At 36.0% G+C, this 26,917-nt stretch overlaps 1 protein-coding gene across 1 annotated transcript; it reads right to left on the reverse strand.

Annotated features, from left to right (window-relative positions):
* Positions 1–19,621: 19,621 nt before the first annotated feature.
* Positions 19,622–20,373, reverse strand: LOC110104480 (zinc finger protein ZAT11). The gene has a single exon (XM_020833621.2). It carries the CDS (start codon positions 20,197–20,199, stop codon positions 19,720–19,722), a length of 480 nt encoding a protein of 159 aa, XP_020689280.1. The 5' UTR covers positions 20,200–20,373; the 3' UTR covers positions 19,622–19,719.
* Between the last annotated feature and the right edge of the window lie 6,544 nt (positions 20,374–26,917).

A 26,917-nucleotide genomic window follows, 5' to 3' on the forward strand; every position in this document is an offset into this window, starting at 1 on the left:
CCCCACCAAAAAAAAACCCGGATCTCGCAGCTGGGAGGAAGCCATACAAAAAAAGCAAGAGAAATCAGAAGAAGAATCTCTCACCAGCGAGAGAGCAGGCACGGAAGTGAAACCCTAGCAGAGCAGACGACGGCATCGAAAAAAAAATGGGATCAAAACCCTCTTTAAACAAATAGTATTCTTGTTAATTGACTTACCTCTAAAGTTAGACCCCACAAAAACAATCTCTTGTCCTCCTTTTCATTACTAACAGCCTCAACATAAGTATCATATACTTAGTCAAGTACATTATAGATATCCTGTAAGCAAATGGTATCTATTGCATATATTATTATATCATAAAAATGCTTAGAGAGAGCGAGAGATAAAGAGCATAGTAATAATATAGCTTGAAATTCTTCTTTAATAATAACACTAATTCATCTTATATAATTAATGATGGAATGAAACTCATTCAAAAGTAATTTAATTGAAATAAATTCCCACATAAAAATAAAATTATATTTTTTCTTCTTATTAAATTTATTAGAGAAACTTTTGTGCGTGAAAAGAGACTCCATGTTGAGCAATAAATATTTTGCAATTGTCTCCCCCAAGACATACGTCAAGAAGGCCTTGTTTGTCAAACATAATTAGATCATTATAGGTGCATTAAAAGAGCACAAAAAAACTTCTCTTTAATGCAAACTTCTCGATCTTGAACCTCATGGCCATCGATCTTAAAACTTCTCTTTAATGCAAATTTGCTATAAAAGAGCACAAAAAAAAAAAAAACCCTAATTCAAAAGCCCTGAGAAGATAAAAAATGATGCACTTAAAATAATCATAAAATAAGAAGAGAACATGTACTCATAAAGATACAAATTTTACATAGTTTAACTTTAACTAATCGTATGCCCACATATGGAGAAAAAAAAAATGATATAGTCTATTAATACAAATATTCCATAAAAAGGGTTTGGCGGATCAAATTCGGATGGAATTTTCTGATAAAAATATCGACGGATACTTTCGTCAAACAAATTAATGCATTACTTGTAGATTTCTGGCAAAATTTTCAACGTCACAGTTGACGGATAAAGTTTACTGAAAATTCCTCCGTGTCCGCTAACAACGACAGAGTTTCCAGAGGCATTTTTTTAGAAAAATTCACCAATGTCTTTTCCCTCTCCAATTGCCGCTAAAAATTAGGGGATACACTTTACAGATGTTTCTATGATAGTTAATTCTGTCAAAAAAAAATTCCAACGATTTCTTTGACGAATAATCTTAATCCGAAATGCCATCATTCTTTCTCACAGCATAATCTGTCAAAAATTCTAATGGAGTGAGCCCGCCAAAAAGCCTACCATGACCTTTATTTATTGTCGAAATATTCTGTTGGTACTTCCAAATATTTTTCTACCGCAATTCTATCGAAAATTCACCGGAAGTATTCCCGAAAAAAAAAAATTGACATAAATCCATTTCCTACGACATTTTTTGTGACAAAAATGGACCCATCTGGAATCCATCGGTAAACATATTTTCTTATGGATATATTTATTTTCCAACGGATTCGACTACCAAAATTAAAATTGGTGAATTTTTTATAGTGGTGATACATTAAATCAATCTAGAGCACTCACAAGTCATTTATCAAATCCCAACTACAATGAATATAGAAGGCAAATAAGCCCAAGGATCTTACAATACAAAGATACCTTATACATAGAAAGCCTCTTTCTCACATGCATTACCAAATCTTCCAAATTTTCCAAAAACCATATATAGTCCTTAAGATATCATGTAAGTTCTTCGCTGGAGTGTATACTGATTTTCAAAACTTAGAAAACATTTCATACGTATTGGCTTTAAGTCGCTCTATCTTGTAGAAAGCATTAGAAGGCAATTGCATGTAAATCAAGATGGGGCAGTAAAATCGCACTATTGGGAAATCACTATTTTCTTGAGACATTGTACTGTAAATCACTATTCTTGAGACATTGCACTAATGGGAAATCACAATTCTTATTACTAATCTATCGATGATATATAGTTCAAGAAAAAATTAAGTCACCTTAAATGATTAGGTCATATAAAATGGCAGACTTCCGATGACAGTGGCTTTGTTTGGAACGGCTTTCTTACTGCTTCTTAAAGCAGCTTGCTTCTTAAAGCAGCTTTAAAGTATAATTTTTTTTTAATTTTATACTAAAAAACTGCTTTAAGAAGCAATAAGAAAGCCGTCCCAAACGAAGCCTTTGTTAAGAAAGTAGATGTATTAGATTTCACTTATGTTAAGAAAGGTAGATGTAGACCAACAAAGGCTTGGTTAGAAAATATTAGAAACGACGTTTCTTTATTAGATTTAAATGATAATTTGACTCTTAACATGACATAATGGTGAAAATTGATTTATTTAGCTAGCCCAACATTGTGGGATAAAGGCTTCTTGTTATTATTGTTGTTGTTTTTTTTTTTTTTTTCAACAACACAATTTTATTCCAACTAAAAATTAAGGATTACAAACCCGACCACAAAAAACACCCAAAAATATCAAAATAAGAAAATTACATCAAGCTAGATAAACCAAATAGAAAAGAAAGAAAGAAACAACGGACTCAGCGTGGCAACCTCCAGCTAGCAATCCTCAGTCAGGCACGGGCCATCCATTGGTAGCAGTAGACAGCAACAACCCACACCACCAAGCACAAGGCGCACCACCAAGGTTTCCAACAAGCCCAAGCCAAAAGGGCGGAAAGCATGGGGCTGCCTCATCATCGTCCTAACAAACTAAAAAGCCCACAGCAGCAAAAGCCTAAAGAACCACAAAAACCTATTTCTTCTTAGATTTACTATTCTATCTTTTACCTCCACCACTTGAACACGACTTAACAACATAACCATGGTCAGTAAAATCATCATCGTCCTCCAAAGGTGAGGAGGGAAGGTCCTCATCCAACACCAGCCAATCCGATTGAAGTAAAACAGAGTTATTCAACATGCGGGATAGGGGTGAGCTTTCAAATAAGCATTAGACATAACAGAAATAGGAATCTCAACATACCCTACATTCACCATCGGGACATTAACAGAATGAGACATATTCGACTCAGTAATAACAGAAGCCTCACTAACAACCTCCCGTGCCACAAGCTCCAAAGGAACGCCATCATCAGAAACAACCAACGCGTAGGAAGGAGATCCAAGGAGATCCTTACCAGGTAAAAAACCAACCCTGTTAACCACCTCATCCGACAAATCACTCGAATCAGCTGTCACAACCTCACAAGAATGACTAGCTATAAGATTAAGACTGCAATAATTTTCACTCTCCTTTCCATTCACTCCATCACAGTCATCATTCTCATGCGGATATGAAAGAGTAACCAAAGGAGCAAGCTCCTTCACCACTACAACGGAGTCACTAACCGCTGTAGCAAAGACCAATGTCTCAGCATTAACCCCCAAACAATCAGCACCACACCCAACAGCAAAACCAACGGGTCTAAAAGCATTAGTGGCATCAATATTATCCATTCTACATGAACCATGATCATAATTAAGAAGCCGTAGCATAATAAATAGGTAAAGGCACCACACCCTCCCCAACCAAATCATTATTAACCCACCCGACAAAAGCAACAGTATGACCCTACAACAACTCCAAGTCCCTGACAACAGAGGAATGAACATTAACCAAGGAAACTTCCCCACACTCAAGCTCAGGAACCCCAGCAGCCTCCTCCTTCGAAACATGAACAGACCCATAAGGATCAACCCCAGCAACACCATTAATGTCAACAGAAACATTCGGCAACTCAGAAATAATCGGACAAGAAGGCCTAACAGGGACATTTAACGGGACAACGAATTTAGTCCGACATTTTCCACGAGCATTACCTATAGATTGACAGTGAGCACAAAAAGGGGGAAACTCTTCAATTTCAACAATTTGGATGTAACTGAGTTTCTCAGGACAAATCCATGCTTTGTCTTGGTATTTTTTCGTGATATCAAGCTCAACCAAGACTCACGCAATAGAAGGCCTAGAGCCCAAGGAAGTGGTAGTGTCGACCTTTAGCGAATGACCAAAAATTGACCCTAAAGCATGAAGAATCCTAGGATTGAAGAGATGAGGGCGAATATTGTGGAAGGAGATCCAGATTGGAATAACAGGACATTCAACACTAATTAATATCCAAAGGAGATCATTTAATTAATTTCACATAGCAATTGTAAACTAGATAAGATCTATGGCTGAAAACCCGGCTATAAACTAGGTCATTTGTAAGTTTAATCAAGATATGTGTAGAATCGAGCAGAGTAATTGAAAAGTTGGCGTTAACCTTTTGGTTGAAAAAAAATCTACGGATGGAGTCCAAACTAGGCTGCCAGGACGAAAAAAAGAACCAACAAGGGAAAAATGGAATTAAGCAGCAAGCGACAAAATTTCTTCCTTAGAGTTGGAACCAAATAAAGCTTCGACGAAAGAACGAGAATAGTTGGAACCAGATAAAAAACCAGGATCCAATAGGGGATTTGGCGTCATTCTAGCCAGTAACGTCAAAAAAAAATGAAATAACACCAAAAAAGGAGCCAAGAACGCAAAAGAAAGGGAAATGAAGACTTTATTGAGCGAAATGGTGGCGGACGCCGCTGGGGGAACGCCCCAGAGGCAAGCCCTAAACCACGACCTTGAACGCGAGAGACACCCCAAAGAGTAGCGCAATGAAAGTAATGATATTGTTGTTGTTGTTGTAACAATAATAATTCATCAGGGCCTACAATATGTGGGAAGTATAAAATTATTATTATTTTAATTTATTCATGATTTGATTTAAACATTAAGTCAAATAGCCATCCATCAAGCTCATACTTGCTCCATTTTAAGACGGCATTATCATAAAATTTTTTAATATGTAATCCAACTTTATTATAAATATAATTTCAGATTATTTTAATACTACTAAAACATAGAACATTTTTAGTCACAAAATTATTGTAACTAACAAAGGGAAAGAAAAGTAAAAAATAAGGAAACAACACAAATATATTCCATTAAAAACTTATGAAAAGCCTTTGCATTACTGGATTCTCTGCTAAATTATTGCAGATAATATACTTAGAATATTGGGAAGAGCATGAAAGCCAAGATGGGAGGACAAAGTTCAACTGACTTGTCAATAATGCTACAAGTATATTCATTCTCGAATTTTGTCATTTTATATTCCCAAAGTTTAGTTGAAAAGGAAGCTTCTTTGCATGGTCAAGAGAATATATCTATGAAGAATGCATAATTGGATGCTGTTATACTATTAGTTTCTCTAATTTGATGTAATCATTTTAAGGTTATGATGAGAAAATATCTCATTATTTTATATGGAGTGCCTTGATTGAATAGTCTTTAGAAAAAAATTATTAAGCATTATTGATATTAAATAATTAAGTTTAATAATTCCTAATAAAAAACATCAATTCAAGAAATAAAAAGTTTTTTTTAAAGGCATGTTTATTTAAAGCATGCACAAAATAAAAACAATTCTCTTTAAAAGAGAGAAGGAATAATTCACATAAGTCAAATAGTGATGACTAGAAATTAAGTTAGATTGGCTTAATTACTATAGAAATAAATGTATCATATCTATATATTTATATTTTTAATGGATAGAAGTCTATTTTAAATTTTATTAAACGAGCTTAAGGTTAGTATGGATATAATGAGGTCTCAAGGTCCATTACAAATTAAAAATATTGTTCGCTCTGATGCTCAAGAATTAGATCAGAAAAGAGTGAGCATCCTGCTTGAGTGAAGTTATTTGTGCTAGAGAACTTATTTCATTAGGATAATGTACATTGTACATGATGATGCATATGTATAGGCTCAAGTATATAACAATATACTACTACTTGATTTCAAGAGTTTTGAAGAAGAATTTCAATGAAATTTCATTTAAACTTTAGATGTCCAAATAAAAAACTCATAACTTTTTGATGAATTTTCACTAAACCCTATAGCATTCATCATCATTCTATCATAACATTAAAATGAAATTCAAATTTCATTTGTTATAAATTGAACCCCAATTAAAAATCTTCTTTGTTTTTATAACATGAATCTATTTTGTAGAATAGTTTATGATAAAAAAAATCCAAATTAAATCATGAAAGTAATGAAACTATTAAAAGTACTCAAATTAAAAATGTTACATATCTTCAAAATAGAACCTAAATTTTAAAATATCATCAAATACTTATGAAGGAAGAAAGCAAGGTGAAGATTGACATTAGGATTAGGGCATAACTTGATGGTCGATGATAAAAAAATGTTAGATGGCAGATGAAAGACAATGACAAGCATCAGGAGGTGATCAAATTAGTCTATTTCATTATATGAAGAGATATTGGCTAACCTGACAGGAGAATGTCATCCATAAACATTTGATGGACTTTTGATATCTAATGTTTGTGGACATTGAACGTTTACTAATGTCGGGCATTAAGTGATTGACAAAGGCATATGTTAGGAATTGGATGTTTGTTAATGAAGAATGGTAATGAATAACATCCTGAATAAAGTATAAATAGTTGTCGAGTAATGTCTATCATTAGAAATTTAAATAATTTTTTTCTTAATCATCGTTAATTTTTATTTGATTAGTAATTATAAGCCTTAGAATATTTAATGAGGCTTTTAGTAATCTAATGTGGTTTAAGAAGTGAAAATGCAAATGAAAAATTATTTTGTGGGTGACATGACGCCTAGATTGTTAACACCACGACATTGGCTCATGATAAAATAGAAAAAATTGGGGGTTTTGAGTGTGCCCTGTGGGGCCAGAAAGTGTCATAACACTACCAAGTATAGCACTTGAAATGTAGGTATTGTGGCGCTACGTCAAGTTATTTGATTTTTAAATAATAAAACATCTATAACCATTTGACAAATCTCATTATATATTTCACCCAGCCCTAGCCGGAGAAGAGAGAGGAAGGGAATGAGAGAAGTGGAAAAAGAAAGAGGGGGAGAGGATTTTGAGGCTAAAGCTCAGGTTTTGTTCGTCATGCTAGTTAGAGATATTATTGAGCACAATGTAGACTTTTAAACCCCTTAATTTTAAATTTTTTGTTTTTTTAAAAAAGTTATGAAATAAAATGTGTTTTTATTTGCTTTTACAATGTTTTTACCACGTAACTATTTATATGTTATTGCATGCTCTACTCTAAAAGTTTTAACTATAAGAAACTAAATTTCACATGTTGGTTTCTTACGCAAATTTCTAAGTATACCAACCGATTGAGATTTTTCTGGCAATTACAATAATTATATAAAACTTTTGAAATGATAATGTGAATATTTTTTTGAAGTTGGTAAGTGATCGATCAGAAAAGATTTAATGAGCATTAAGTTTTATTAATAATGTGGCTTTAAGCATTGCATTTAAAAGTAAAATTTAATTACTATTGTATTTGCATTTACATTGATTATTGCATGGCATTAAAGAAGTTCTAATACATGGAAAAGTGGACTCCTTGATATGTGACAAGGGCCCTGAATATTCTATTATGGCCCCATCTGCCTAATACAAATTTGAGAGACATTTTAGCCCTACAAGCTAAAGGCAGTTGTGGTGAGGTTATGTAATATTGTATTGTCACAACCCAACCCGACTAGGTCAGGTCCTATCGTTTTGAGTTGTGACAGACTAATCCCAATATCTAATTTTAAAATGTTCATTTTAAATTTCACAGACTACAGAGCAACTAAAACATTCAAATACTAAAAATAAACGCATCAAGAAGATTTCTTTCATTTTATCAATGCAAAACATATATCTACACTACATAACATGGTTATATGCATGAGCTACAATACTAAATAATAAAATAGTCAAAACTGTATACAAATCAAAAGAGAAATACATATCTACTCAGGCATGATCATGAATCGCTAATCTACAATCTCCTTCCATTTCCTAGATCCTAAAAATAAAAAATAAAATCACAGTGATCTACAACAGTTGTGCAGGCCGCACAAAACTAATTAAATTTTTAAATATTCTTTTATAAAATATTTAAAGGAAATTAAATGCAATTTAAATAAACCACTATAGTATTAAGAAATGTAATAAATGCATAACAACTATTTCACATTTAAATAATAATACTGAATTGATAAATAAATTAAAATTTATATCATATCATATTTTTTGGACCTGGGAACTTGGGAAGAACCTCAAAGGATTCTGACCCCTTAAGACTCTTTTTTTGTGCTTATAGCATAAGAACATACCTGATACAGATAGAATACTAGATGATTCTGACCCCTAATAACTCTTAGAATATATTTTTTAATCACATATGCACATATATCATCATATTATAGTAATTAAAGATTAATTGATCATGTGTCGAAATTGCATAATTTTTTATAATGATAGGAAAAAAAATTCTACTATGCAAAAATACATATTTTCAAAAAATTATCAAATTATTAAGAATTGTGTAAAATAATATTTTAAGATTTTTATCGAACTATAACACTATTTTTCTGAGTCTAAAGAATTTCTATTCAATAAAAATCCAACAAATTTTAAAACCCCAGTTGTAAAATTTTCAAAAAGTATTTAAAATTTGTATAATTGTAATCTCTATATCTTATAAAAAACAAAATTTAAATCAAAAAATTTGCAAAAAATTACGTATTTTTGAAAATTAAGATAAGCAATGTGACTTGCTTCGAGCAAACAAGTTTTTCAACTAGGTATACACTCTAAAATGATTCTAAGATCTATTTTTTTATTTTTTTCCCTAGCCTTTCTCTGGTTGAGAAAAAATGAAAAAGTCAAAGTTTTTATCATATTATATAATAGTGGATTAGGATATTATAAAAAAATATTAAATAATTAAAATAATTATTTAATAATAAAGTTTTAATTCTATTTAAATTCTCGGCAGCTCCGTCGCTCCCGCGGCAAGCTCCCGCGCGTACTGCGCGTGCGGTGAGATTCGAACGCTGGTCGTTCGGGAAGAAATTCCAACGACCGACCAAATTTCTGAAGATGTAAATGCGTTAATCTCCTTAATTGTTTTTATTTAAACTATATTGCGACTGAAAATCAATTATTTTTTAATTACACAAAAAATGTAACTAATTAATTTAAAATTAAAAAAAAATTAATATAAAATAAAAATTAACTAACTAATTAATTTTAAAATAAAAATTTAATTAAATAGTTAATATAATTTTTAATAATTTTTTGTTAAATCATTAAAAATACTTTAAATTTTATTCATTTTTATTAAATTTTTTAAAGCCGCCGGAAATTTCTGTGGGGATAAACAGCTGGTAACTCACCGGAAAGTCGCCGGAAACGTGACCGCCGGTAAGCCGCCGGAAATTAGTGATTTTCCTGTAGTGTACTATCTATGCTACGATGATAACAGATTAAGATTAAGATAAATAATGACTCCTGAATAATTATTGATTATTATAGGTCAAAAATCTAAAAATTTTAAGGTTTTTCACATATTTGTACTCTTATGGCCTCTTTGCCTAGTGCAGATATGGGAGAAATTCTGACCCCACTTGCCATGTGCAGGAGTGGGAGGTAAAAAGCTATGTATAAGAGGAACAAAATATGTGCATTATAATTATTATATTGCATTTGTATTAATAAAAGTAGTATTAAATATTAATTTGAGATTAATGTTGGAACTTTCTAAAATTTTATTTGAAACTCTGTATGAAATTCTGATGAAATATTAAAGTCAAGTGAAGTAAATGCTAATGGTAAGTATGCTTTGAAGTGCCTAAAAATCTCTAAGAAATTGGCTTTACAAGCAAGTAAAAATGTCAAGTATGCACTAGAGCTCTGAAAGTTGTGTTTTACTTATATTTTAATTAGTACTTTTTTTATTCTTTATTTTCTTTTTATTTGACTGAAATTTCATCTTTTAATTTAAATATTGATATATTAAGGGATTAGGACAAGAAGTCTATTGAGCTAGTTATGGTCATCCTATTATTTCTAATATTTCATTTAAAGATAAAGGCCTAGCGGAGTAGAACAAGTGTAGTGGTAGGATCTTTGAGATTTGATTAGCAAGGTATTGATTTTTTTTTATCCAATTTTACTATTTTGATGTATAGTCACATTCTTGGTTTGGATTATTATAATTTTGTTTTGTGAAATGAAATTTATTCATACTACTTTTATGATTTGTAATATATTAGTAACTTTGGTTGTTGTTATTGATGTTTGAGATTAAATTATAGGTTTAGATAGTCGAATCCTTCCATTAGATCATAGGGTTTCACATGTCGATCATACTATTTTATTCAATGATGTAAGATCGATTATTGCATATGTTTAGAGTAGGTTATCGATTTATAAACATTGGTTGACTGCAAACACCAAGCAAGCATCATTATTCGAATGACGTACGACATCCGGTAGATTTGGGAAAGGACAACTTGATTTGAGAGATTTTTCAAAATCTATTGGATAATTCTTTTCTAAGAATACTGGTAAGCCTAATGAGGAAGATTTGGAGAGAAATATCAAGGGGAAAAAGGGTTATTATGCTGTAAGAGGAGAAGATTATGAAGATAAAACTTTGGCAGGTTAGATCTAAGGAGTTGGCTAAGTGTTTTTTGAATGCCTTAAATTAGTATTTCTAAAATACTTAACCATTTCCTTGTCCTTCTTTGTTTTTGTTCTAATATGCTCACCTTCTTCCCTTCATCCTAACTTTCCTTTCTTAAGCTATTCCATATTACGTTCATCAACATTCTTAAAGTTGGAGAAGACTACGCTAAGGTTAAAGCATTGAATAATATCTTAGCTAACCCTTTCTTTTATCTATCCCCAAATTAATTTGTGATGAGGGCTTTCAAGACAGACTTTTTGTTTTGGTAAATCCATATCAATATATGTTTTGTAGTGACAAATCTATTATAATGGTGCAGCAGCAAGAAGGAGAGATCCACACAAGGGCTGGACTCAATGGAACAATAAAACTGGAGAAATTGTATTGAAAAACTAACTGTCTTCTTTCTACAGCATCCGGCTTAAAAGTAAGAAACTAAGGATAAGAAAACTACTCATTCTAGAAACTGTGATAAAGCAGGAAAATAGTACTGTGATAACAGAAAAAGTATTAAAGCTAACGATAATAAGAGTAGTGGAATGTGTAGTGACGGTAAGCTGAGCCGCCGGAGTATCATAATAGGTGTTGCCTGCATCAGTCCTCCCCCGCTTCGGAAGAGCTCGACTCCGACGAGCTTTCAAGAATTTGGACATCATCCGGCGGATAGTAGTTGTAGATATCTGCTACGTTAAATGTAGGTGACGTAAGGATCTCAGGTGGGAGATCAATGATGTAAGCATTATCATTAATCTTGTGACGGATTGGAAACGGTCCCAACTTTCTCGGGCTAAGCTTGGAGTAGCTGCCTTGCGGGAACCTCTCGCGGCGCATACGAACCATCACTAATTCACCTGGTTGGAAGCTTTTGAACCTTCGGCGCGTATCAGCTGCAAGCTTGTATTTGGCATTTGATTCCTGTAACCTTTCCTTTACCGCCTGAATAGTCTCAGCTGCTTGAGAAATGGTTTTACTGACTTCAGACTTGCTGCATTTCGGTAAAATAGCCAGATCAACTAAATGGTTAGGGGGTTTAGTATATACCACCTGAAACGGACTAATCTTAGTCGATCGATTCGCCAATGAGTTATAAGCAAACTCCGCATGGCTGAGAAGCTCCTCCCATTTCTTTGGATTGTCTTGGACTAGACATCGCAGCATATTCCCGATCGTCTGGTTGACAACTTATGTCTGACCGTCTGTTTGAGGATGATATGCGGAGCTCAAGTTAAGGTCAGTTTTTAGGCACCTCCATAGTTCCCTCCAAAAATGACTGACGAACTTAACATCGCGATCAGACGTGAGGCTTCGGGGTAGACCATGCAATCGTACGATCTCCTTAAAGAACAGGTGGGCAATATTGACAGCGTCGTATGTCTTTTTACATGGCACAAAATGGGCCATCTTGGAGAACCGGTCTACTACTACCATAATTGAGTCCGCCCCTCGTTTGGTTCGCGGCAGTCCCAAAACGAAGTCCAATGATAAATCTTCCCAGATAGAATCAGGCGTAGGCAAAGGAAGGTAGAGTCCTGTGTTTTGAGACATGCCTTTATAACGTTGGCAAACGGAACACTTTTCAACATATCTAGCCACATCTCGCCTCAAGTGGGGCCAAAAAAACTGGGATTGTAATAGCTCAAGAGTCATGTCCCACCCCGCATGTGCTGAGAGACCACCGCCATGAAGTTCTCTAATTAGTTGGGGCCGCCACGATGAATCAGGAATACAGAGGTTATTGCCTTTAAATAAGAAGCCCTGTTGTAATGTGTAGTCTTGATGAGGACGACCGCTCAAGCAGTCAGCCCAGATATGTGAAAAATCTTTATCGCTAGCATAAAGATCCTTAAGCTCTTGTAGGCCAGTAATTTCAATATGTAAATGGGTGATCAAAGCAGCTCGCCTACTGAGGGCGTCAGCAACACGGTTGGTATGGCCGGCTTTGTGTTTGATGACAAAACTGAATCTCTGAAAGAAGACTATCCACCGGGCATGCATACGACTGATGTTTTTCTGACTATTAATATATTGCAGGGCCTGATTGTCACTACACAGCACAAAATCTTTATGCAAGAGATAATGCTCCCATTGTTTGAGTGCCCTTACCACAGCGTATAACTCTTGTTCATAGGCCGACCACTTTTGACTAGCAGAGCTTAATTTCTCACTGTAATACTCAATCAGCCTACCTTCCTGCGATAAAACAGCCCCTATACCGATGGAAGACGCATCCGTGTCCACCTGAAATGGCTTATCAAAGTCAGGGAAAGCTAATACAGGTGCGGAGCACAGGGCATTTTTAATTTTGTCAAAGCTTCGTTGTTGAACAGGTGTCCAGGAGAACGTTGCCGATTTCAAACAATTGGTTATAGGAGCCATAATAGTACTGAAACCTTTGATAAACCGGCGGTAATAGTTGGCAAGTCCATGGAAACTGCGCACATCTGTGAATGTTGTGGGAACCGGCCAATCCCGAATGGCTGCAATTTTCTCGGGGGCTGTCTGGACGCCGGCTGGAGTGAGCACAAAACCCAGAAAATGGATGCTCTCTGCCGCAAACTCACATTTGGCTAAGTTGAGGAACAACTGATGCTCTTGTAAGGACTCGAGAATTGATTGAAGATGACTCATGTGGAGAGTTAGGGAGTTACTAAAAATCAAGATATCATCAAAATAAACCAAACAAAATTTACCGAGATAAGGCTTCAAAACCTCGTGCATAAGCCGCATAAAAGTAGAAGGCGCGTTATAGAGACCGAACGGCATGACCTTCCATTCGAACAAGCCATCGACAGTCTTGAAGGCAGTCTTCCATTCATCGCCAGGTCTTATTCGAATTTGATGATATCCACTCCTTAAGTCTAACTTCGAAAAGATAGAAGAACCGGAGAGCTTGTCTAGTAGATCTGAAATTCGCTGTATCGGAAAACGGTATTTGACAGTGATGCAATTGATCGCTCTACTGTCAATACACATGCGCCACTGCCCATCCTTTTTTGGAACGATCAATGCCGGGACGGCGCACGGACTTAAACTCGGTTGGATAAACTGCTTATCCAATAATTCTTGTACAATTTTCTGTAAAATACCGTGCTCGCGGGGGCTCATCCGGTAGGGAGGTAAGTTGGGTAAAACGGCTCCCGGAAGTAGTTCAATCTGGTGTTGAATATCTCGGAGTGGAGGCAATGTTGGAGGTAATTCAGCGGCAACAATGTCTGGAAATGTGTCTAGTAGTTTTTGTATTTCCGGAGAGGGAACTTTACCAGATGTTTTGGACATGTCGGCAGCAACTAAAGCAAATAGGGAATTGCCATCCCCTTTGAGTCTTAACAGTTCACGTTCTATGATTAGGCAAGACATGGTAAGGCTAGAGGGGCCGGCATTTGAGGAAGACCCAACTGGCATTAATTTTAACTTCTTTCCCTTCACCTCGACAGTATAAGTATTGGACCGACCGTCATGGACAGCACCTGAGTCGTATTGCCAGGGTCGACCGAGGATGAGGTGGCACACGTCCATATCGAGGACGTCACAAGTGACCTAGCAAATGTAATGTTTGCCAATAGAGAAAGTGAATTTATACAGCTCTGAGACGAGGAAATCCACTCCCTTTTTAACCCACCCTATCTTAAAGGGATCTGGGTTCTTAGTGGTTTTGATTTGAAGGGCTTGTACCGCTGACTTGGAGATAATGTTCTCCGTGCACCCGCTATCAATGATCAGATCACAAACCTTATCACTGATGGTGCATTTAGTTCGAAACAACTTATGCCTTTGAGTCTCAACAGGAGTCCGCGAAACCAGCAACATTTTTTCCATAACTCCCAAAATGGGTTCACCATCATCTGCCAAAACTTCTTCCACCCATTCTTCACTGTCGTCTTGAATTTCTGGTGGATCAACCTCCTCTTCTCCTTCTACAAGCTGTACTTGGTGTCGAGCCGGACACTCATTCGACTTGTGTCCGGGTTGCAACACCTAAAACATTTGATCACACTGGGTTTGGCATATGGATTCTCACGTGCAGGAAGTCGCGGTCGCCCGGTTACTTTGGGTTCAGGAGCTGTATTAGCTGGTGCTACTGGGACGGTAGGGGATTTCGCCGGTGGGGTTCCATTTTTGGAGGGTCCCGCATTACCGTCTACGAATGCTCTGCGCGGCAAACTTGTTCGGTAGTGTCGTTGGAGTTGGCTTTCTGCTTTAAGGGCGAAATTTACGGCTTGTGAAAGGGACCAAACCGAATTGAGCTCTAATTTTTATTGAAGACTCTCTTTCAAACCTCCAATGTACCGAGCCACAAGCTGATTCTCGGATTCTGACAAGTTGTTTCGGGCACTCAAACGGTAGAATTCCTCCGTATATTCATGGACCGGTCAGTTACCCTGCCGACACTGTTGATATTGAAGATATAAGAGTTGTTCGAAGTCCGTGGGCAAGAAATGCCTCCTCATGAGTTGCTTCAGACGACTCCAACTGCGGATTGGCCCTTTCCCTTCTCGATGTCGATTGTAGAGTAGTTGCAACCACCACGCACTCGCTCCACCTTTGAGACGACAAGCCACACATTTAACTTGTTTCTCGGGTTGAACTTCCATATAGTCAAAGAAGTTCTCCACATCACCTTCCCAATCCAAGTAGTCTTCGATGTGAAGTCTTCCGTCAAAGAAGGGGATATCCATTTTAATCCGGAATCCGTCAGTTTCCATCCGTGGCGGACGGTGCCTCTGTCCTCTAGTCGGTGGAGGAAAAACTATTTCGCCTTCGGAATCAGTTTGTTCTGCCCTTGGAATGTCTTCTTCGTCTGATTCTGAATACTCTGGCATAGGAACGGGAAATCTTCTCGGCGCAGGAGCTTGGCGGACTGGAGCCCTCAGCTCCGGTATGGTTGCCGGAACAAAAGGTCGCGCTACCGGAGTTGTAGCTGCTCTTATTTGGCGAAGCTCGTTTCGCATTTCCTCTGCGAATCGGCCGAAGGTGTTCATCAGATCCTCGAGCTGTTCCGACGTCTGTCGATGGCTCTCCCACAGGGATTCAAGACTCTGATCGTCGTCGGGTCGGGGGTGGCTGCTGCCTTCCGCCATTCTCACGAACAGCCTAGCTCTGATACCAAAATGGTGCAGCAGCAAGAAGGAGAGATCCACACAAGGGCTGAACTCAATGGAACAGTAAAACTGGAGAAATTGTATTGAAAAACTAACTGTCTTCTTTCTACAGCATCCGGCTTAAAAGTAAGAAACTAAGGATAAGAAAACTACTCATTCTAGAAACTGTGATAAAGCAGGAAAATAGTACTGTGATAACAGAAAAAGTATTAAAGCTAATGATAATAAAGTAGTGGAGTTTGTAATGACGGTAAGCTGAGCCGCCGGAGTAACTTAATAGGTATTGCCTGCATCAATGTAATTTGAATCAACATCATTAAGGCCTTCAAATGCTTGACGAACAGTCCACGATCAAAGGATTCAATATCGGCCGTCCATCCGACCACTCCCTATTTACTCCTGATCTCTTAACTATTTACAAACCATGCCACTCCATAATATCTATAAATATACCCCTCATTTCTCATGAGAGGAGGCCCGAGCAAGAAGAAGCCAAGGCCCAAGCAAGATGAAGCCAAGACCCAAGCAAGAAGAAGAAGAGAAGGATAGGAGGGAAGAGACACCTCCTCAACCATCGCCAGGATTCTGCATGACTTCCACGGGACTCCAGAATTTTGCCCAACTTCCAAGTGACACCAGAATTCCGCCCGACTTTCAAGTGACACCGGAATTCTGCCCGGCTTTCACGAGACGCCGAAATTCCGCTCGACTTCCAAGTGATGTCGGAATTCCGCCTGACTTCCACGGGACGCCAGAATTCCGCCCGACTTCCAAGTGACGCCTGAACTCCGCCCGATTTCCATGGGACGCTGTAATTCTGTCCGACTTCCAAGTGACGCTGAAACTCCGACCGATCTCCAAGTGACGTCAAAACTCCGCCCAATCTCCAAGTGATGTTGGAGTTTTGCCCAAATATCATCTAATGCCAGAATTCTCCTCGATCGCCGACTAACATCGGACTTCTACCCGACGCTGGATCTCCGCTCGTCATTAGATTTCTGCCCGACGCCGGACTTCTGCATATTGTCAGACTTTTGCCGAACACCTATCTGATGCTGGATTTCTGTACATTACTAGATTTCTACCTGATGCATCCTTCTGACTTATGTCGTCCACCGACTACAGTCCTTTCGACCTGTGTCGCCCGCCGACTACGATCCTTCCGACTTACGTCGCCCACCGACTACAGTCCTTCGAACCAAACAACAACATCAACAGTAATTCTTTGTATTATTATCATGTAATGTACTATATAAAATGTACATCAAGCTAAGGCCTTCCCCCAAGGAAGGGCCTCATTTGTAATCAACTGCAATACCAGTGATTTCATTCAAATTGGGCTAGGCCCCGTGGTTTTTCCCTCTTTTCAGGGGTTTTCCACATAAAAATCTTGGTGTCTTATAAATGCTACACACCCTCTCTCTTATTTGATTGCGTGTCGGATTTTCGTACAAAGCTAAGACATTAAACTTTATATTTCTCTATCGCCGTGAATATTCAGGACGCAACAATTATTATTATTATTATTATTATTATTATTATTATTATTATTATTATTATACAAATATACTATAATATTATAGTGCTTGATGATTGGACAGTTGAAACCTAAAAACTAAGATAAAGCGACAAGTATCTTTAATGAGTTATCTTTAATTGTGTAGCAATTCGATTTTACTAAACCACTATGAGTTATGAAGATATGACACACATGGACCCACCCTAATGCTCTTTAAATTATCCTCCACATAGCACCAAAGATGCATTAGAGAACATAAATAGCTTTCAATTGATATATTGATGTGACCTTTCTTAGAAGAGAACATTAGTGAGAGACATCCCAAGAGGCAAGAGGTGAGCATCGAAGGGTCATGAGATGGTGTGGAGTCCAAACCTAATTTTACATCCGGAGTATAAATTTACACAGTACAAAAGTATATTATATACATTTATATATAATATGTACAATTATGTAGAACATAACTCTACTTTCGAACTCCAAAATAATATCTGTTGAGATGATTTTTTGGAAGAGCGCAATTGGGTCCACAATTGTCATGACTTAAAGAGTCCATGTTAATGATGCCCTTTGCCCTTTGTCTTTATTATTATTATTTAACTTGAGTTCTGCCTAACTACTGCTGCTTGTTCGTATTATCTGCCTCGACCTCATCGGCTCGTCCAGTACCCGGTGGTTCTTCCTCCTCCAAGCTGGCCCGGCGGCCCTAACACCTCCACTAATCTTCTGCAAGTTCTATTTAGGTAAACTATCATTGCCTTTTTTGGCCAATCACCTTTGTTCTCTAATATCTCATGCGCTTGCCTTCATTTTGCGTGTGTCCTCAGGCTCTTAATTACTCTACCTCCCTCCTCTCTCTACTTCACCCCCCTCCATATGACTCTCATATTAAGAATACTGAAAAGATTTTTTTGGGGGATTTAGTCCTCTCCGGCTCTCTCTCCCCGTAGCCTCTTTCTTTCGAGTTTCTCCTCTCTCTCTCTCTCTCTCCCTGTGACTACTATGCTATAAGCTAAGATTTTTTTTTTTTTCTTTCGAGTTCTTACCCCTCATCTCTCTCTTCTTTCCCCAACAAGTGGAGAAATTTTTCTGCGCCATAAACAGCAGCTTTTATTCTGTACGAACACCAGACCGTCCGGTTAAGTACTGGATATCCAGCAGTATTTAGGGGTACAGAGTTAAGTACCAGCAATAAGGTGATGTGGCGCATTTTTATTGGTCTCCGGATGCCCTCCGCACTCCGCACAGAATAATAAATCAAATCCATCAACGAACTATCCCAAGACAAATCAGAGTGAACCACATCACCCGATACACAAGGCTGTACATTGAAAAAAAGTTATATGACGTGCTTTAATTTGCCTCTGAATGCCGTCCGGTAACAGTACAGAAAAAAATTTTAGCCTTTGGTTTTTACTTTTCTTCTCTCTTTCTTTCTCTTATTTTAAATTTATATTTTTATTTTTAATATATCAAAATCTCATTCATAAAAATCATAAGAACTGCAGTCAATAAAATACAGTTATTAAGATGGCTAGAGCAGGACTGCAGTCTTCAATTGAAATTAAATAAGTTTAAAAAAAAATTAGGTTTGACATATTTTTATTTATAAATATATTATTATGATACTATTGTAGTGATAAGAAAACATACTTTATGTAGATCTTCCATTTACAAAAAAATAAAATTCATAATAGATTTGGGGTATTTTTACAATTAATAATTTACATGCCCCAACACCAACAAAAATATTAGCTCCGCCACTGGCTATGCCCATATAGAGATAATATTGCATTAAGCTTGTAGGTAAATTTTGAGAATTATATGATCTCTTGTGGTGGAAGGAGTTCAGAGGTTGGCCAAATGGGTGATAGCGAGGGCCGCCACTACCACTGTGATGCACACATGTGGGGAGAAAATGGGGTCATCCATCCTTCTCAAGTCTACTAATTCAACTACATATATTACCATCATAAATTTTCTAAATTCAAAATCCAAATTACTTCTGAAATTATTTTCAAATTTTTTTAAATTTAATTTTAGTGATTTTTTATCATGAAACAGTAAGAGAGAAAATCATAAGTTTCATTTGGAACCGTTTTCTTATAGCTCCTTAAAACAATTTTTTAGTACAAAATTAAAAAGTTTAGTACTAAAAAATGATTTTAAGAAGTACTAAGAAAGCCGTCCCAAACGAAACATTAATCAATTGTAATATAAAAATTTAATTTTATGTTATTATAATAGTAATTAATACAAGAAAAGTTCAAGTTAATAATAGATGAAAAAACAGAACAAAGTCTTCTGGAATAAGATCAACATACACATCAGACGAAGTAGAAAATAGTCAAGCCCTACTAAGAAAATATAAATAACAAAAAGAAAGGTCTTCAATATTATTAAAATAAGGTATGATATCTATCCTCTCTATTAACAACAAAGAACAAATTTAAGAAGGAAAAAAAATCAATGAAAGCAATCAACCACTGGAATCCTATCTCCAATCCCAACACCAATCCCTGCCATCTTCCTCATCACTAAATCATTCTCCATCGGCGTCAAATTCAAATCCATCCACATAACTCCCTTTTTCTCAGCCTCCGCCGCTGCCCTGTGGCGCCTCATGTGTCCTCCGAGCGCCTGCCCGACGGCGAACTCTAGCCCGCAGATTGAGCACTCGTGCACCTTCGTCTTCACTTCCAGCGCCTCCCTTTCCCCTGCAACCTTGGGCTTCTTGTGGCTCGCCCTGTGGCCTCCCAGCGCTTGGAACGTCGCAAACTGCCGGTTGCACGACTTGCACTCGAAGATCCTCCCCGCCGGAGGCGATGGAACCGGCGGCGAATTTTTTTTGTCATCACCATCGTGGGAGAGGAGGATGAGGACTTTGGCCATCTCACGATCTCCTTCCTCGTGCTGGAGTCGAGGTCGTTTGATCATGCCCACCATGTGTTTGAGTAATTGCTCCAGTAGAAAGTAGTGGTGATTGTGTAGACTAGGCGTTGCGTAGCGTGTTATTTATAAGGTCATGGATAAGGAGCGCCGTGGCTGCCACGAATCTCGCTGCATAGAAATTTACGCTCTGTACACTGATTATAAGCTAACCTACCAGCATTCATACTCTCCATTTCGTGGCAGGGTACAAGAAAAGTTTATATATATATGTGAGGTACTTTCTAACTCAATTGATAAAGAATATAAAAATTATTATTAAATCCTAAAACAAATTTTTTATTTTTATAATTACCTTTTCCATGAAAAAAAAAAGCTTTTTATAATTTTCATTTAAAAAATCGTTTGTTTAAAATTTCTCTTGCTTTTTTAAAAGAAAATTAAATTGTAATTATTTACTCTATTTATTTTTTAAATAATTTTGATTAATAAGTTTTATGAGTTTTAAAATATTTAAAATGACATTAGATATGATGAATTATTATTTTAAAATATTTTTTCTTTATTAACAGGGAATTTTAAGATTTTTATTTTATTTTCATCATTTTTAATTAAAGAAAGTAGTGAGTGATGGAAAGAAGGGATCCTTGTTGTTTGTCTAACTTGTACGTGTACACTCGGATTGCTGCTGGGAGAAATATTGTTGGTTGAGGCCTATCCATCCACCCATTACAACCGCAGACTCTCTCTTGTTGGTCGCTTTCGTAGTGAAGTGTACAGCTTAGTTGTGGCCTTGTGTGTGGCCACAAAGAGCCCTCCATTGTAAGGAGTACATTTGGATAAAATTAAAAAAATTAAATCGAAGCTATTTTATTCGGTTGATTAGTTTAGGTTGTTAAAATTTCGATTCAATTATTTATTACAATTTTGATTTTCTTTGATTTTTTTTTTGCATTTATTTTTTAAATTTATCAAATCAAAAAAATAAGTTACTCGAATATTTTTAAATATTAAATCAATAAAAAATTTTATATCTAAATAAATAATTATAAAAAAATTAAGATATATATTATTTATCACACATGCTAAAATTAATAATTTTAACCAATATAAATCGTAACTATTCTAAATAAATATCATTTAAGCTAAAAATAATAAAGTTTATTATTACAATTATTATTATTTTGGTTTATCCAAAATCAAAACAAACAAACCAAAATAAATTTGGTCACCTTAATTCTGTTTGGAAAGTAGTTCTCCAAAATAATCAATTGGTTTAGCTAATTTACAAGTAGAACCATCCATGCTGACCTAATGCACACCTACACGCCAATTGGACAATCCCGACACATGTAACAAAGTACCTCATAAAATTCTTATACTTTTAATGGTGTTATAAATCTTGTGTTCTAAATAGACAAATGTGATAAAGATCTTGAGGAAGATGATTGTGACGATTGTTCTAATGCAGGACGTGAGGGAGACAGTTGTAGCTCTCTTGAAGAAGAATGTTCTAATGCATGATATATAGTGAGGAAGATAGTTGTGGCATGCAATATAGATTTTGTGGGATTTAGCTATGGTGAAGGCTCTATATGAGATTAATGCAATGTGCGTCTTGATAAATTGATACAACTTAGTTCTTTTAAGATATGGTTGCTCACGTATATTATTGGGATGTACTTCTTGGTATAGTGTAAGTTCAATTAATTGTTGATAATTGCAACATAAGTAAGGGTTCAGATGTAGGTCTTATTTAAGATGACTGTGACATAAGTTTTTATAGAAAATAGTTGCGATGTAGCTTTGTAAGAGAAAGTTGAGGCATGTCTTACAATTGATGATTGTTGTGTAAGTGAAGAATATCACATGCATCTTATAAGAGATTACTACATGTAAGTAAGCACGTTTCTTTTAAGTTACGACTATGTTATAAGTAAAGGCTGACATAAATATTATAGGTGGCATACAAAATGTATGTGAAAATTGTAGGATAAATCTTACATAGAAATGCAATGATGCAAGTAAAGTTGATATAGTAATACTCGAGACATAATCAAATGTTAGATTACAAAGCTACGGTACTAACAAAACAAGTGAACATTGAGACATGATTTATTAGATTTTCATTAAATTTTTACAAAGAATAACTTGACCCTTATCTAAAATATGTTTTATAATTATTATTAGTGGATGTTGCAAAATCACTCTTCTATGATAAAATTATGCTTAGATTATATCACAACCTAGCCTAGTTTGACCCTAATGTATAGTAAATTGTATTAGATTGAATCATAGCAACACGAGAACCTCAAATATTCAACCTTAAACTGAAGCCTCAACATCAAATCCAAAACATATAGTTACTTTCAATATTTATCATCATCAATATGAAGGGAACTTAATCTCAACGAGAGAACTTGGTGAAGAAGTTTTTATGTTAATCTTTTGTATTGATACTTGTTGCGTCCTGGAGTATTCGCGGCGGTAGAGAAATATAAAGTTTAACGTATTAGCATTATACGAAGATCCAGCACACAATCAGATAAGAGAGAGGGTGTAGCGTTCATATAAGACACCAGAGTTTTTACCTGGGAACCCCTGAAAAGGGGGAAAAACCACGGGGCCTAGCCCAGTTTGAATGAATCCACTAGTATTAATATTTACAGTCGACTACAAATGAGGCCCTTCCTTGGGAGAAGGCCTTGGATTGATATAACAATTGTACATCATATAAAGTGCATTACATGTTTGGAGTTACATATACATGTTTGTTTGGTTGGAAGGGCTGTAGTCGGCAAAAGACCGGGATCAGAAAGGCCGTTTTTCTTAATACAAAAAATTTGTATTAAGAAAAATTATTTTAAAAAATAATAAAAAAATTCCTAAATGAAGTCAAACGCTCTTCTATTCTTTAATGATATTATCATTGCAAAATATTTTTCTCGGTCTTTTTCATGTCATTACACTTCGTTGCTTGTTGTGCCGGGCAATCTTCATAAAATAAAATGTAAACCAAATTTTCTTAGTAATCTATTTTCTCCGAAGTTCTCTTAATCTTTGCCATTTTTTTTTTCTTCATTGGCATTGGATGTTCAGAAAAAATCAATTTTTTTTTAAAATTACTTAATCAAAATATGCTCCTGACTTGTTAAAGTACACTTTGAAAGGCGTATTTTCATATTTTGTGAAATAAAAACTTTTGAGCTTTAAAATGCATCATTTTTTCTTTTACATGTGGCAGGAAATGAAAAACAAAATAATGTTTTAAATAATGTGTTTTTATGTGAATGCTTTGAGAATTTGTTGATTAAGATTTTGTTTGAGATAATTTTTTTACTATTTCTAAAATAATTTTTTAGTACAAAAATTTCTTAAACTAAAATTTTTTTGTACTAAGAATTTGCTTTAATTAGGATGTCGTACGAAAGTTGTAGTTGGAGGAATAGACACTCTACTTCACCGTGTAAATTATTTGTATGAAAATTTCCATTAAATATTGCATACTACATTATTATCATCGATCCTTTTTTTTATGATTATTGTAAATCAACTTTATAAATCGTTGTTCTTATGAATTCATTTGTGACAACTTTCTTATTATTTTTATTTTTCAGATCAAAATCATAATTTCTGTTTGATCATTATTTTTTCGTTACTTTAAAAAATGTTTATAATATAAAACTATTTTCTACAATAACTTAAAATTTTACTTTCTCTATAACAATTTTATAAATTAAAAAAAAAAAAATTTTGTCCCAAATAAAATCTATAGTTCTTTTCGTAAATAGATGATCAAATAAGTGTTTTCTACTTTCATCAACTCCATTTAATTGAAGCTCATATAAACATATAATACTGAATTTTCCTAATTATTTACCATATATTTAGAATAATACATTAAAATAATATAAATTGTCATGAAGTTGTTGACTGTTGACTTCAATGGACTTCATTAAACAATTTTCTGCTTCTGCGGTTCTGCCTATTGTTCCTCTCGCTGGCTGTTCAATCGCCACGTACTTCCATTGTAGGAACAGATTGGTGGTTGCGAGGAATTAGAATAAATATATATACAGATAATTAATTATTTTCCATTGAAATGTTTATCAGATTCAACAAAAATTAAATAAAGCAAACAATAATTAATATAGGGAGATACTGGTAACCTATTTTGGGCAAGCCGGATATCTTACACAATAATCTAAGGCTAAAAGCATTGTATTAATGCGATAGCAACAGTTATCAGAATGTTTTTGTTGCCGCTTAAGGTATGTTATTAATCTTGTTTATGATGTAATTAACAAATATGTCTGCTTTGATTAATCCTTTATCAACTACTGACAAATTGATTATTGTTTCCATCTACCAAAACCAGAAGCTAATCAGAACACGCTAAGGAGTAAGGTCTCTTTTGCACTCCTACGTCACGAACACGAAAGAAGAGATAGAAAAGTTGAGGATGACATAGGCTTGCTGAGACAAATCTGCTTCATGTTGAGACGAGGAACTCGTTATGTAAGAAATGAGAAAAATAAAATACTATAGTTTTATTCGATTTGTCTTCTAACTTTTTCTTTTTATTGAGATATATCTTATTACAAGTTGTTTTCTTTGTTATATAGCTTTTATTCTGCAATTTTAGTAGTAGCTTTTTTTTTTTAAATAAGGTTTTTTTTTTTTAACAGTGGTTTTTTTTTTCTTAAACCAGCCTACCTGTTAGTAGACCTTAAAATTATTCTATGCGGACACCAGAGGCCGTTCATAGGTAAATCATGATCCGTTACATCATTTTTTAGCTGTGTATCAGGGTATGTACCGGGTCATATGAAGCATCATGATTCACCTCAGGGCCGTCTGGTGACCGTACAGAATAATTTATCTAATAAATCCCCACTGTAAAATGTACGAAGAATGCATATTTTTAGTACTAGTTTCATAGCAACTCTAAAAAATTATAGCAGCTCAAACAGTCCCTAATACTCACCGCATGTGTAGGACACTTGGATTTATTCCAGGTCGTTCGATTGCTCCTGGTAGCTGTTAATTGGGGTTCTGATCTGGATGCTTATTGTCGTTGTTGCATTTCTTTATTGGATTTTTGTTGTTTATCTTATTTGCTTTGCCTTTATTTTTTTGTAATACATAGAATCTAAAGCTTTCAAGTTTTATTTCAAATATTATTCTTTTAGCGAGCTTCTGATCCTCTTAAAATTTGTAATTTTTACACTTATTAACGCGTACGGTGAGTTTTCTCCAAATATATATATTATCACTTATATTTGTACTAAAATGTGTAACAAAAAATCCTTTTGATAATAATATTTGCAGACTCGGTGACATTTATAACGATTTATGGCTGATGCTTCTGTGGACATTTTATTTCTCGAAGCTTTGACTTGTGGCTAATGGCTAATGCGAGAGTTTCAACTCCCATCACGTTATGTGATTCAAAAATTTTGTGCTTGGGTGGAAAAACATTTAATAGTTGGCCACCAATTTTTTTTTAATATATTGACTCAGTAAGACTGTTGCGTCCAGGAGTATTCGCGGCGGTAGAGAAATATCATATTTAACGTCTTAGCATTGTACGAAAATCCGGCACGCAATCAGATAAGGAGAGAGGGTCTAGCATTTATGAGACACCAAGATTTTTACGTGGAAAACCCCTGTAAAAGGGGGGAAAAACCACGGGGCCTAGCCCAGTTTGAACGAATCCACTAGTATTTGCAGTCGATTACAAATGAGACCCTTCCTTGGGAGAAGGCCTTAGCTTGATGTACATCTTATGGAGTACATTACATGATGTAAATACAAAGATCTACTATCGACGTATTCGCTTTGTTAGAAGGACTGCAGTTGGCGTGCGACGTAGGTCAGGAGGACCGTAGTCAGCTGGCGACGGAGGATTGTAGTCGGCGGGCAACGGAGGTCGGAAAGGATGTATTCGGTGAGCGACATAAGTCAGGAGGATCGTATTCAACGGGCGACGGATGTCAAAAAGACTGTAGTCAGCGGGCGACGTAAGTCAGGAGGACCGTAGTCGGCTGGCGACGGAGGTCGAAAGGACTGTAGTCTGACGACGAAGATCAGTAGGACAGCGTCAGGTAGAAGTCCAGCAATGAAAAGAAATGCATCTTCGCATAGACGTCCAGCGGAGTCCGATAACCGGTAGAAGTCCGGCGTCGGGTAGAAGCTTGGCGAAGAGTGAAGGTCCGACGTCGGGTAGAAGTCCGACGTCGTTGGTGGCAGAGGAGAACTCTGGCTTCACTTGGGCGGAGTTTCGGCGTCATGAGGGAATTCTCTTGTAAATTGGGAAGAATTTCAGCATCCCATGAAAATTGGGCAGAATTCTGGCGTTCTCCCGAAAATCCGGCAGAGTTCCGGTGTCTTCAGGCGGCAGGAAGAGCTCCGGCGGTGGTCGAGGAGGTGAGGAATCTCCTTTTCCCCTTTCTCCTCTCCTTCTTCTCTCTCTTCACTTGAGCCCCCTTGGTGTAGAATGAGGGCTCTATTTATAGTTTTTCTGGAGTGGCATAGCCCGTAAATAGGCGCGAGATCAAGGGCAAACAGGGAGTGGTTTGAATGGACGGCTGATATCGAATCCTTTGATCATGCACCGTTCGTTGGTCATTTGAAGGCCTTAATGATGTCGGAATTCAATGATCTTGGGCTCGTCGGATTCGTCTCGTCGAGCCGTTCGATTCGAGTATAAGCTCGTCAAAATCGGAGACCGTTTGGTAACTCAAATTGCGGTTTGAACCTCCCAACAGCGCTT

The sequence above is a fragment of the Dendrobium catenatum genome, unplaced genomic scaffold (genome assembly GCF_001605985.2).
Source record: "Dendrobium catenatum unplaced genomic scaffold, ASM160598v2 fragScaff_scaffold_80, whole genome shotgun sequence".
NCBI lineage: Eukaryota > Viridiplantae > Streptophyta > Magnoliopsida > Asparagales > Orchidaceae > Dendrobium > Dendrobium catenatum.

What these genes read in the sequence shown, in the direction of transcription:
- LOC110104480 (XM_020833621.2), bottom strand. Translation starts at nt 20,199, where the DNA reads ATGGTGGGCATGATCAAACGACCTCGACTCCAGCACGAGGAAGGAGAT.